The sequence below is a fragment of the Phalaenopsis equestris genome, unplaced genomic scaffold, assembly GCF_001263595.1.
Source record: "Phalaenopsis equestris unplaced genomic scaffold, ASM126359v1 Scaffold235275, whole genome shotgun sequence".
NCBI classification, from domain to species: Eukaryota; Viridiplantae; Streptophyta; class Magnoliopsida; order Asparagales; family Orchidaceae; genus Phalaenopsis; species Phalaenopsis equestris.
The window spans coordinates 10,647-25,647 of NW_018253158.1; the positions used below are offsets into that span (position 1 = coordinate 10,647).

Sequence of the window (15,001 nt, forward strand, 5' to 3'; positions counted from 1 at the left end):
AAATTGACAGATATGTGATATATGTGATATATATATATATATATATATAGTACATAGTCCTTATGTATTTATATATACCTAGTATTTAAAATTTATTTTTTATATGTATGATATTTTGATGTCATAAATTTAAAAAATAATATGTACTTGAATTTAAGAAGTGACGAGTAATGATATTTTAATATTTTTAATTTGTTAATAAGTCTTGAGTGCTATAGGTAAATATGAAAGTTTACATATTATATATGTAAATAGACAAGTGTAGATAATAATATCAACAAATTTTTATTGGTTTCGACTCGTTAGCCGACCACGAGCCACTGCACGAATCCAACACGAGCTGTGGGGAACGACGAGCCGTTTTACGCCCTACGTAAGTACGTCAGATCTCCGAACTTCTTATATCAGCCTGGAAAGAAGTGGTTTTATGCGTCTCGAGTTTTCCAACGATGGCGATCGCACCTCTGCGTCGACTACCCCTCTTCCGCTACCACTGCTCTTCTCCTTCCGTTTCCTTTTTGTCCCGCTTGATTTCTTCTTCCTCCTTCTCGGATGTCATCCCGAGGCCGAAGGCCTTCGACAACCGAATCCCGTACAAGGGCAAGTACTCCACCGTGTTGTTTCTCGCTGTCACGGGTAGCCATCACCTTCAAGGTATGATATAATTGTCTTTGAATTAGCCATCACCTTCAAGCAAGACTATCGAGCAACGAAGCAAGACTATCGAGCAACCAAGCAATCGAGCCAACACCAACTATTCGAGGAGAATAGAAGTATATATTAGCAGAACAACACAGACGACAAACCCTAAACCGTCGCGACCGAAAGGGTTTTGAGAGATCAAAGAAGACGGATAAACGAGAGAGGCAGCCGAACCCGAGAAGGCGAGAAGTTTCGATAGACGAATGAAGCCGGTTAGAGTTTTTTAGATATATTTAGGGTTATACATTTTATATTATATTATTATATAAATATATAATATTTATATAAGTAATATTAGTATATTATTATAAATAGTTTGTTATATATGTTAATAGGTTTTAATTTTATAAAATATGCTAATTTTAGTTTTAAGAAAATCTAGTTAATTATAATTTATAATATTTAATTATTTTAGAGCCAATTCAAGCCGAACACAAGCGAACAAACAGTTGTTCGTGTTTGGCTCGTTCACATTTCGAGCTTAAAAATTTGTTTGTGTTCGGCTCTTTAGGCTTAACGAATGAGCTGAACACGAGCTGTTCGCAAACATCGAGCCAAATTGACAGCCCTAGAGATATATGTGATATATGTGAAATATGAGATTATACATATGTAATTATCATAAAAATATAAATAATTTTAGATTATTTAAAATCTACTCATGCGATATATATATATATATATATATATAGTACATAGCCCTTATGTATATATATATACCTAGTATTTAAAATTTATTTTTTATATGTATGATATTTTGATGTCATAAATTTAAAAAATAATATGTACTTGAATTTAAGAAGTGACGAGTAATGATATTTTAATATTTTTAATTTGTTAATAAGTCTTGAGTGCTATAGGTAAATATGAAAGTTTACATATTATATATGTAAATAGACAAGTGTAGATAATAATATCAACAAATTTTTATTGGTTTCGACTCGTTAGCCGCCACGAGCCACTGCACGAATCCAACACGAGCTGTGGGGAACGACGAGCCGTTTTACGCCCTACGTAAGTACGTCAGATCTCCGAACTTCTTATATCAGCCTGGAAAGGAGTGGTTTTATGCGTCTCGAGTTTTCCAACGATGGCGATCGCACCTCTGCGTCGACTACCCCTCTTCCGCTACCACTGCTCTTCTCCTTCCGTTTCCTTTTTGTCCCGCTTGATTTCTTCTTCCTCCTTCTCGGATGTCATCCCGAGGCCGAAGGCCTTCGACAACCGAATCCCGTACAAGGGCAAGTACTCCACCGTGTTGTTTCTCGCTGTCACGGGTAGCCATCACCTTCAAGGTATGATATAATTGTCTTTGAATTAACCATCACACCACGAGATGGATGCCGCTGCCTAGGATTTTCCTGTTGTTATGTCTGGAGCTTCCAAAATTTTTTCCTCGTGCTTTTCCTGTGTGGTAATTTGGGGGTTTTTTAATTTATTTTTAAATCTTATTTTCTTTCACTGAATCTGAAATACGGTTTTTGTAAGTTCACCTGAGTTGCTGGTATTTTTGACGTCATGCAATTGTTATTTCATATGATCTTACGTTTAAGTGGATGCTGCCATTGTGATGCATGCTCATTGGCACTTGGCAGGTTTCCATCTTCCATTTGTAGGAAGCTTTGGACGGGGGTACAGTGCACCAGCCATAACTAAGTTGCCTGTCATAACCGATCCGGACATAGAAGCCGCATTCAAGGATTTAATGGCGGTATCTTGGAATGAGATCCCAGATTCTGTTGTCAACGAAACAAAAAAGTCTTTGTCTAAGACTACTGATGATACTTTTGGGAAGGAGGTTTTGGCCAACGTCTTTCGTGCAGCTGTAGCTTCAGTTGAATTTGGTAGTACTTTAGTTTCTCTTAGAATGACACTTGATGACCTGGCCGGTTTAACTGGGGAGGTCAGCCTTTTTTATTGATCATGCTTGTTTTTATTTAGCATCGATAGAAGTTGCAAGCTGATTTGTTCTGATTGCTATTTTATTATTATTATTTTTAGAGTGTTGGACGTTTGCCAGACTATTTAGAAGATGCTCTGAGAGCGGCATATAGACGTTACATGACTTATCTAGATTCATTTGGTCCCGATGAAGCATATCTACGGAAAAAGGTTGAAACTGAACTTGGATCAAAGATGATACACTTGAAGATGAGATGCAGTGGCATTGGCTCTGAATGGGGAAAGGTGAAACAATCGTGGATGTTTCTTTCTTGCTTCACAAGCATTCATTGCTAAGGATCTTATTTCTGATAAGTTATTACCTTATGATTTTATCAGTGTTATAGTTCTATTGTTGCAATTAGTTTCATTTTTTTTTCTGTTAACAATATAATTCAAATACCATGTCATTATAAACATTTGAAGCTACATGCATTTCAACCACCATTTATACACAATCACAAGAGATTATATATGATGCAGGATGACCTTGAAAATAAAGTAAAAAATGTAATGGAGAAGACAGAAAAGATGAACTTATAAAAATTAACAATATAAGCAATTCTCGTGTTTATACCAGGAGATAATTTGACTCCAAATCCTAACAAGTCTCTCATTTCATCATGGATCAAATCTCAAATTGGAGAAGAAAAAGAGCCTAGACATCTAAAATAAGAATTTCTTTCATATCATTAGTTATCTACAACACTTAGAATAATTACATTTATAAATGGAAGAATAATAAACTGTGTACAAACTATTAACAAAATGCTAATAAATTGTTAATAAAATGTTAACAAAAATAATGATATTGTCTAAATAACCCTTAGAAAATAATGAAATCTAAATGCGATAAACTAACTGAATTGTATATGAAATATATAGGCTCATAATTCATATCCCTGTTAATTCTCTTGGTTATATAATTTTATTCTCCAGATACTGATACTGATAATGCATTTGAAGTAAAAGCACAAACAAGTTCATCTACATTGAACTTTTAACTTTTTTAATGTTGATTTTGAGAAGATGATTTAAAATCTTTGAGTAGGAGAAGATAAATACTCCCAAAAGATAGTGAGTTGTCATGTCGGAAATTTATTGTGATCGCAAATGTTTTGTGGATTCAAGTTGGTTTTTTTTTATTTTCTTGGATTATTTTGTTTAATATTATTTTCAAGTTTTTTATATGATCCAAACCCTTTTTTTGTTGCTTTTTTATGTTTTGACGTTTAATTGATCGCTGCCCAAGCTTATGATGATGGCACTGTTTTTGTCAACTATAATTTGATTGTTCATACACAATAATAGCGTAAGATGCATGCACAGGAGAGCATAAATCGTTATTAAGTTCTGTAGGGTCATGGATTGAATGGGATTTAATATGAATAGGATTGAGATAGATTTAAACTTGAAGGTTTGTTGCTACTTTATTAGAGAAATTCAAGGAGGCTTATTAGATAAGATGAGTTTTATTTTGGGAGAATACATGAAAATTATGTAAATATTATGGAGTTTTTTTAAAGGAGAGAGAAGAGGACTGGATCTCGAGGAGTTTATAGAGAAATGGTTTATTATTAATAGAGAATGTTTGTATTATTTTTCAAGGATTTAAGATTTTCAAATGCAGTTATATGTTCTAATGCATGACATCTTGTACAAAACTTAAATTTCAATATACAAACCATTAATTTAAACAAAGTCATCTTTTTAGATGAAAATAGAAACATATATAATTCTCGCAAATGATAATTCCATAATTTCCTGATAAAGATCTCCTGTAGGATTTCAGGATTATGGAAATTCACATATTGATGGAATTCACACCTCTTTCAAAAAATTTATTTGTTGAGTTTTGACAAAAATATTTTCTTGGGCAGATCATTTACTAAAATTATAGAATATGAAAGGTGAAAAAGGAAAGAAGTAATCAAAATATCAATCTATACCTCACATCAATTAAAAAAAAAAGGTCTCTAACTATACCAGGCTATAAAGAATCACATCCAATCTAACTCTTAAGGTAGGAGAAAAACAAGCTAACTCAAAGTGAATATTGTTAGGATTGTCCTTCATATGCCTCAAGATCCCAAATTTAAGTTATTAACCAATAAAAATTGTGAATCTCATAAGGAGTAGGTACAAAAATCTCGATTAGCTAATAATGAAAATAAGTCATAGGCAGCCATTCCGGTTGAGAAGCCTGTAAGGATCAACATGAGTCAAGGACTAGATAACAATAGTGGAATTTGTGCAAGTCAAGCAAGGAATCTCAATTTTTGATTTGAAAATAAGAAAAATATGCGTTGAAGTGCAAGCCAAAGCTTAGAACTTAATTCACAACCCAATTGAAGGGCTAAAACAATAGAAGAATCAAGTGGACTCCCAATCAAACTAGTACAACAATGAAGAATAGATGGATAAACAATGCCATTGAATTGGCTTGAGTAGTTTATAAAATTAAAATTAGAACGTAAACTCTTATGACATCTTAGACATAATAAAGAAAAAAACTTTATTCTAGAAAATAAGAAATTACTAACGTAAAATCAATTTTTAGAATTTCAATTTTCTCATCCTAATTCATATATATTTTGTTTTTTATGAGTATAAAATTCATATTTTAAATTAAATCTACATTGTTTGAAACATAATAGCTTTGAAAAATTGAGTAAGTGATATTCATTAAGTAAATCTTGGCATTATTGATGTGCTTCATGTAGATTAATCTATGAAGCATCAAAATCAAGATTTTCACGCTGGCACAAAAGATACTTTTGGTATCCCCCATTAATAGTCAACATAATCTCATCATTTACTGTATCAATGTGGCATAGAGCGAAAGTTTCTGGTAGATCTCCTTAGCTGAGTATTGGAGAAAGGGGGAGAGAGAGATTGAGGATAAAAACCATTCATTTGCTTCAAGTTTAATTGTTACATCATCAGACCTCTTATTTATAAAAATATAGAAGCTAAATCCATGTTTAACCAAAATTCAACTATTTGCACAAATTTGAGGAACCTTTACCCTTAAATATTTTGTCCATTTAGATTTTGGATAGTTATAGCTTAACTTAAGGCACTTTTTCCTTGGATCTCCTTTTAAATGGTTGTTGATCATGTAGAAATATATGGAGAAAAATAAGGAGAGAATATTGGGTAGCTTCCTTAATCTTCTTAACATAAATCTTCATCATATCCTAATTTAGCTGCCCACTTCTAGATTTTAGTGTTAAAATTGTTATTTTTCAATTTAATTTTTTTTTAAATTTTTTGTATTTGTCTTTATACTCTTATTAGAATATCTATGTAAATTTTTATTGCGTGCCTTGTGAAATATGGCTCTCCTTTTATTCCATTTGTTCATGCAATTGCTATCAATCATAAAATGATGAGAACTGAAAAATGATTTCATTAGTTGGCTAATGTTTATTTTAATTATGTCAAAATAAGAATTACTTTTAATCCAAGCCAGATTACATGTTCGTTCGATGAAATCATCCCATCTGATCATTATTTTTGTTGATAAAATCCTTTTGCATAATTTATTTGATACAACCTATCTGCATGATGGCCAATCTTTTGATAATGCTTTCATATTTTGTTTGATCATAAATTGATCAATCCTGAACGACATTAAAAATTATGTATCATCCCAAGTAGTGAATTGTACTATTATAAAAGGACTAGCACAAAGAGATTTCACATTTTTCGTTTCATTTGGAGCATCTTCATAAAGATTATTCGCTTCTTTGAGTCCAACAAACATGTGCTAACATCATGTTCGGCCTTTAGGCCTTGTGAATTGTGATTGACCTCTATTGGTACTAAACCTATGGTCCACTTCTTTAACCATGGTTCCTTTTGGATTGTATTTGTCTTTTTAGACTCTTATATGAACAATAGCTCTTTTGTAGATATGTTATCGGGTAGATCAATGAAGTGCATGATAGTCTTAGTCTTCTATGTTCTCTTCCTTATATTTCTTTTTTTTTTCCCCTATTTGACAATTTTCATTTTTTTGATGCTATGTTGCTGATACCAATTTGAAAACAACCTTTCAAGTGTAGCAAACATAATGCTACTTTGGTTTGCTATCTGCTTGGACGTATGATTTGTAAAATTGGAGAAAGACTTCGGTTTCTCTGAATTTTTCTTAGTTCTTTCTTCTCTTGATCGATTGGTTTTGATTCTATAAAAAATTATAGATTTTTTGTTAGTCTTTGATAAATGATTATAAAATCTTATAGGTTGGAATTAGTGCTATAATACTAACTTGATTTGGACTCAGAGTGCAAAAGGCTTTTGAAGATAGTTAGAATTATCTAGGAAAAGTGGATAGAATTTTTGTGGAGATGATTAGATTGTCTTAAGCTATATGAGAGGAGGGAGAGGAAGATGTTGGCAGCCTTGTTCATGTGGCTTTAGGGGTTTTGATGGTTTTAGAATGCTTGCTTGGGTGGGGAGCCTCTAATGCTCAACTTTGTCATTCTCCTCAGCTTCTCTTCAGCTCTTCTTGGAATCGATGAGGAGTCCTTCAGTTAATCCAACATTCCAAATGGGAAATGCATACTAGGTTATGCTTCCTTAATTTATAATGGAGTGAGTGAAAGTGATGGACCAAGGAGAAAGATCTTTATTCAAGCGTAATTGTCACATCATAAGACCTAATCCATGTCTATCCAAAATTCAATCAATTGCACAAATATAAAAGCTCCCCACTTAGTGGGACAAAGGCTTGTTGTTGTTGTAGCACAAATATAAAAGCTTTAATTCTAAATATTTTAACCATTTATATTATGGATAACTATAGGTTAAAGCAAAGTAATAATTTCTTGGATATCTCCTGTAAGGGTGATCGACCACAAAAAATTAAGTAGATAAAATTAGGGGGAGAATATTGTGTAGTTTCCTTGATTCATTGTGCATATCTCTCTCAATTCTAATTTGGAGGCCCACTCCTAAGCTTGAAGTTTAATTGTATATTTACAAATTTTCTTAGAATCTTCTTGGTTTTGAAGATAATTTAAATGTGGGAAATTGTGCAAAGATGATATATTTATATGGAAGAACAAGCTTTTTAAAGAAAATTAATCTAAATGAATTTATTATTATTTATCATTAATTATGCATTTTTAGATTTTGCCACTTGGAGTTTTACAAATTTTCATTATTGTAAAAATTATTAATAATTTTCTAAAAATGCAGATTCAATTTAATTTTCTTTATAAGATTTTTTATGGATTTGTCCATAAAAAAAACTAAGAATAAAAAATAAAGTCGATCATAATTTGATTTCTAGAGATAATTTCGTTTGTTTCTTATGCAGCCCTTGAATCATAAAAATTTCAATTGATTTATTAACTTCAGTAGGCATGATTCGCTCAGATTCATATCCAGTAATTGTTTCAATTTCTATTAGAAGTATTGTTTTATACATGATCCTATACTTAGTTTTGGGTTCATAATCAAATTTTGCTCTTGTTTATGTTCTGATACAAGTCTGATTTAGATTCATCATGATTGGATGTAGAAGAATATAATCAGTAGAGAGCATTTTCAACATTTAATTTATCATCAAAAGAATGTTTAAGAACTTTAATTTCTTCCAGTAGATCAAGTTCGACCAGGCACTCTTTTCTAATAATTGTGACAAAAAAAAAAAAAACATTTCTATTTCATGCTTGATTTGTTCACAGAATGAATAGAAAGGAATACCATCCGACACTTCATCCTTTATGTATTTGGTTATCATAGAGAAAATTCAGCCATACACGCTTCTAATGTCGTGTTTGTTAGCCTTTAGTGAAGATGCTATTAATCTCCGTCAAAATAATAATTAGAGGAAGTTTAGTCATAGTAAGAGAATAATTGTAATCTTCCTCGATATCCACAGTTTAGTTTAAAGCCTTATATAGCACTTTTGGTGAATTGTAGTTTAATTTTTTTTTGAAAATTTTCATAAGACTTATGATGAAATAAATAATGATAAAAGAATAGTTCAGGCACAAATAATATTTTACCACATAATTTCATTATGAAAAATTGCAGGTATTCAGACACACACTATATTTATCTTATTTACAATTCTTAAATTGATCATATTGTTGATTCATGTAATCACTGAATGAGAAAATATCATTCTTCAAATATATATTTTATATGAATTTAGATTTAGCAGCAATATTTCACCAATAATGTTAAGCATGCCCTGTAATCATAAAATGAAAGAAGTAGCATAACAGTGTACAAAAAATAAATAGAGAATGAGATTGAACAAAATCATAACAAATGTAATAACAAATACCAACAAGTCATTCGGTATAATATTGTTCGCAGAATAAATGAAAGAAATACAAATGCAATTCTAAACACACAGGAAAAAAGCTAATTGTGTTGCCTCTCCTCTTGCTCAACCAAATGTGGTTTGTCGCAATGAAGTAGTTGCTCAATAGTAGCATTGAGCCTCTCGACCCTGGCATCCTTGGCTTGCTCCATCGATTTCATCGTGGACTCCATCTGACATACCTCAACAACAAAGGTGATCCACAACTTCTCAGTGAGTGCGGCCGCACACTTGGAGAGTTCATCATCAACCGGTGAAGACCTTTGTCTGAAACCGGTGTGCTGCGTCTCATAGGCAAATCAATGTGCGTCGAGGCTATAAATCCTCCCCTTTCTCCCCCGACAACCTACCTCTAGGTCTCAATGTCAGATTGGTCAGATTGACCACTAAAGTCACCAACTTCTGCTGACTTTCGATCTCGGGACTCCTTGAAACATAAATACTAAAAGAAGATTATAAAGGCTAATTAGCATCGAAATAAAATTGTAAATAAATTTCATAAAAAAAAAACTACTCATCTTATGTGAACATGACGACATCAATCGTTGACTCACTGGTGGTCCACTTAATACTTATGTGTGCGGGTGTACAACTCAATGACGATGGGCTCTCGTCCAAACATCAACTTTTGTTAAAATATGAAAACATTAGAACAAAAGTAATTTTAAAAATCATTTTAATGCAAGAAATAAATCTTATCATCCTTCTCCTGTAACTAGGCATGGGGAATCGAGCCTCCACTTTGTAAGGAGATACTAATGCCCTCATAGTCTGAGACCCAGTTATCCTTGACGAAGGCTTCGATTTTTCAAACTTATTTTTTAAGAAACGATCTTTATTCATTTTGATTGGGTGATCAGTAAGTAAGAAGGTTCGTTGACAATCAAACCATAACTTTTTTTGCCTTATTTTGAAGTAAATGCCTTCAATAGATCATACAACATGGACAAATTAATATTTGCGCAGTGCTCCATACTAATAGTATTCTATAGACAAGAAAATCGCTTATTGTTCACATTAAGATGATTTTAAGAACATTTGATGACAGTCAACCCATGAATTTTTTTTGCCATGCTTTAAAGTAAGTGCCTCAATTGATCCATACAAGTAAATTAATTTTCCCATAGTGCTCCATACCGATATCATTCCATATGCAAGAAAATCATTTATTGTCCACGAAGATAATTTTCATTTGAAAATTTTATTTTATAGCAATGCTATTAGTGACCACATCTGTTTCATATAATATGCAAAGCTCATCTATTAAAAGTTATAAATACACATTAATTTTTTTTTTCGGGTTATGTGGAATGGGTATGACCAATATGAGAAATATGAAAGACGTCATGCACATCTCACATGGTAACTTATACGACGTAATTATCACCAGCTAACATGAGTAGGGCGAGACTGCCTGATTGTATGTTGTAAAATTGCCTGCACATAAATCAAGTAACTTTGCAGGAATTGGGCGCAAAGTCTGAATAAGTATGATCAAAATATTTCTAAGCTTTTCTATCTGCCAGATGACTCAATGAATTAATTTCGCTTGATCTTTTTTGATGTTATCTCATATGTTGAGCAGTATACATAGAGATTAAGTCTTTGTAGAGATTGAATGAGCTAAAAGTAGAAGAGACACTTTTGTGAAATATATTTCTATTTCATGCTCTTTCGACTCTGTGATTTGAATATTTCAGCACCACAAACCTTGCATTGTGTTTTTATTGCATCAATCAAATAATACAATATACAACCATTAATACAACAAATTATTTTTTCTGATGTCAAGCCTAATTTTGACACTAATTTTTCATTCTATATAGGTTCTCTGATACTAAATTTTTCTCAGAGTTTGTCTCTTTCAGTAGCCTTGCAATCTGGTTAGAACATTTTCCGGGTATATAAAAGTCTGTTTTAATACCCAATATTCTAAGAGCCGTTGATTATTTGGAGTGTGTGGTGTAACTTTCCCACAATGATCAGTGTGCGACATTCTGGTCCTTTTTTCTTCCTTCATATTTTTTTGATACTAATTTTATTTGCCCATTTGATGGCTGCTTTTTCTATACTGTCATTGACATGCCGCCAAGTCTATTTTTAATTGTTTATTTTTTGATAGTATATATGCATATCTCACGTAGTATAATTCTTACTTGAAAGAAGATAAATATAAGAATACTAACAAACAAGCATGAATATTGATGAAGGTAGCTATTTTTTGCCATAGAAGTATAAAAATTTATTTTACCCCCATTTTTTTAAAGTATGAAGTGTTTACATGTGGAGATGATTTTTTTACAACTTTAATTACAAAGTCAAAATATATCAATTTGTTTAGTTGTATTTAATGCATTCTTAAAATCATCTATTTATTCATTAGTTTATTACCAAGTGCTCTTCTAAGTATTATATAAAGAGATAATTGCCAGTTGTTGAAGAATATTATTCTTTCCTTTTCTTCTATCAATTAGGTGTAGAAGCAAAGTCGGAGATGTAGTTGCTAGAGTGACAGTTTTTAGTTATCATGGTCTATGCTATACTAAGGGATCTCTGTTGGGTGGTTGACAACAAGCACTAAATGTGACGATTGGAAACCAAATACCTTTAAAAGAGGAATGATTGTTACAAGGGATGGTGATGACATGGTAGTCTGGCATAGGACAACTTATTTTTCCTTCATATCTGCGGGATTCAAAAACTTGTGCCTTGCATTTTTGAGAGAGTTTGTAATTTCTGATCAAAATTGTAGTATGTAGATTATTTTAGATAAGACAATCTGGACTTTTGTTCTCATTTAGCAAAGAGCCTCTGACTTTAGGTTTCCCATAAATAAAAAATCCTATGGTTAATTACCCATTTTAATGACGAGATAACTCATGATTATGCTAGTTATTTGACACTAAATGATTAACTTATAGTAGCAAAAATTTTGTTTCAAATTGAGAAAATTTATTCCCTTTAGCTTAAAGTGGATGATGGTAGAAATGATAATAAACTCAATTAAGATTTCATGATTATATCATTTCAGTTTGTAGTGTACTTTTGTTAACTTAGTTAACAGAGATAGTCAACTCAATATGATTGAATGATTCTTATCAACAACCATGTGTTGTGTTGCTTAAGGCAATCTTGTAGAGCTAGGGTAGATGTTTGTTTAAAGTGATAGCTTTAAGTCAAACTTGATGTATTGAGAGTTGCGTGTTTTATCAAGTATGCTCCATGATTCATAACTTAGAGGATTTATTTTTAAGAATTCATATTTTGCACTGTAAAATATAAAGGAATATTTACAAGTCAATAATAAATATCATTTAAGAATTTCTTATCATCAAAATGGTTTTACAAGTTATTAGTTGAAAATGAAGGAGAATAACAACATTTACTTCTCAATATATATATATATATATATATATATATATATATATATAGATATATAAAATATATATAATAGTTATGACTAGTTAAGGATAGAGAGAAATTTTCTTTAATGAAGTCGCCAAAAATTTATGGGCTTGGAAAATTTGCACTCAGCTTTCTTAGAAACTGTGATTTTGGGTTAAATTTGTAGAAGGTATGTTAGATTTTTAGATAATACTTTAATCAAATATTTTGCCTTCATTTTACGAGGACTTTTTGATCTGGTCTCAATTTTTTTATAGTACCAGCTCTTATAATTAATTATCTTTTCTGATCATAACCCTTGTAATTAATTATTCTTTCTGATCATAACCAAGACATTTTTATTAAGGCTAATTTTTATTTGCAAATACTTAAGACTATAGTAGCAGCTATTTTGGCTTTTGACTGAGGAAATTTATCATCTTCAATTTTTAGTAGTTGGTGGGGGGAATGATAAAAAAATCTGATCAAAATTTGATGGTTTTATAATCTTGGGTTATCATGTATAAATCAACTTAGTTAGATACGATAGTTGACCCAATTTAATCGAACAACCCTTATTAATAATCATAATAGATTGCATCGTTCAAGGGGACCTTGTAAATTTGAGGTTGATGTTAGTATAATGAGACAGCTTTATGCAAATCATAGTTAATATATGGTTTTGTGTCTTATTAAGTGCATTTATGGTTCATTTATCAACAGATTTAAGCCATTGAGAAATTTATGGTTGCTATTTTTTTATTGTAATTTAATGGTGTTGTTTTATGGCAAACCTTTTAGTTAGAGGGCCTTCATTGTAAATGTAATTTTTTGTGATGCCATTTGGTGGCAAAACCACTTGATGAGGTGACACTTACCTTGTTTTTATCAGCATGAGGACTTTGAAAGCAATTTTTTTTACACAATATTAGTTTTTTTTATGAGTTGAGATAAATCTTAAATTTTTTAACCTTGATAAAATATTACAAATATTTGATGAATTGTTACTCTAAGCTCAAGGGAGGGAGATTTTGTCATAATATTTCTATACTCTGCAATTCTTTTGCAGTTTTTTTGATTTTTTTTATCTTATCCGCGCTGAAGTTCAAAATAAATTTTATTAGAACTTTCATTTTGATGATAATATTCCTTCAATTGAATATTTTTTTAGTAATACGATCATCGTCAGGACATTTAATTGAATTTTAATGCTCTAAACCTTATCAACGCCGTCTACTTATTTGCAGAGGATTGGGTTCACATAATTGCATTACTTAAGCTTGCTTGAGTGTTTATTCACTTGTATAAAGGATTAAGTCCATGCAAGTTGAACTTATTGTTATACTTTACAAGCATTGTTTTGAGAACATATTTAAAGCATGTTCTTTCCTTATAAAAGATTTTAAACACCTCATGCAAATGAAAAATTGAATATTTTTTATGAGATATTCAAAATAAACTTGATTTTCTGTCCGTAATGATACAAACATGTTAAATTAGACTTAAGAGCATTAGTTTAAAGCTATACCTTTGCACTCATTTAAATTTGTTTCTTAAATATTCATCATGAGACCCAATCTCATCAACTTTAGTCATTAGGAAATAAAAGATCAAACTTGAAATATGAGGCTTTGTTGACCTCATTTTTAGCGAGGTCTAGTCTTCCTTTTAGGGTTTAGGATCTAGCCTTAGGAATCTCCCTTCGACTATCTTAGAACCTTAGAAATGGGACCCGTCTCGTTCTATAAATTCAACCCGCTTCTGTACTCCTTTGTGGTTCCGCGTGTGTGGTATCGACTTCTAGCATTTAGAAGGATGAAACCAACATGAGAGAACCCAAAAGGAGTCCCTATAGGACCTTTAAGCCTTAGGGTGACCTTTTGCACAATTCGCACTCCCGCGCGCACAAACTTTGCAATTCGGAGAGTCGAAGGAGAGTTGACACGTCCGGTCGTCATATTTCACATCGCTTGCACCGTTACCTATCGAAGACTCGAGTAAACTTGTCGAGGCGATCGACCACGAGTCGAAGTTTTGTGAAGTTTAAATTTTGACGTGTTTCTAGCCCGATTGTCGATGACGTCGTCCGAGCGATCCCAGATGACAGAAGACTGCACCAGCGCGTCCGGAATGTCGATTTTGCCTAGGGAGGACACCCATTTTGTTACGACACCGCGCGTGAATAAATCGCATGTGATTTAATATATATATATATTAATTTATATAAACTGAATCTTCCTTTTACATCCTAAGGCCCTAAATCCCTAAATCGAACGCACGCAAGACCCCCACTCATTCGCGTTTCTTCCTCTTGGTCGCTCGGTCCACCCCGTCCGCCCCCTTCCTCTCGTTCGCGGCTCATCCCGATCGCAGCCCTAGCCGAGCGGCCCTCCCTCTTCGTCACGAAGCTTCGGCCGAGGTCCCCCCATCCGCGTGCTTCCGTGCTCTGATAAAGCTTCCACCTGCTCCCTGCCGCGCTCCAGCCTTCCACCCGCCACGCTCCCTGCTCCGCGATATTTGTCGCCGCGCGATTCTTGTCGCTTCTCTCGGTTCGGCTCACCACCCAGGTGAGTGCAGGTGACTCGTTCCTCTCCCCCTTTTGCTATAAAAACTCACTTGGGGACGAGT

At 32.7% G+C, this 15,001-nt stretch overlaps 1 protein-coding gene across 2 annotated transcripts in view; it reads left to right on the forward strand.

Moving 5' to 3' along the window:
• The first annotated feature begins 312 nt into the window (after positions 1–312).
• The window catches only part of LOC110039107 (succinate dehydrogenase subunit 5, mitochondrial), a 32,688-nt gene continuing 17,999 nt past the window's right edge, over positions 313–15,001 (forward strand). The window contains exons 1-3 of one of the 2 annotated variants that reach the window (XM_020744065.1): positions 313–654; positions 2,298–2,605; positions 2,704–2,889. In XM_020744065.1, coding sequence (XP_020599724.1) covers positions 450–654; positions 2,298–2,605; positions 2,704–2,889 — 699 coding nt within the window. In that variant the 5' untranslated portion in view covers positions 313–449. Of the gene's footprint in view, positions 655–1,666; positions 1,998–2,297; positions 2,606–2,703; positions 2,890–15,001 lie in introns of those variants that run through there. The other variant, XM_020744064.1, reaches the window with a different exon arrangement.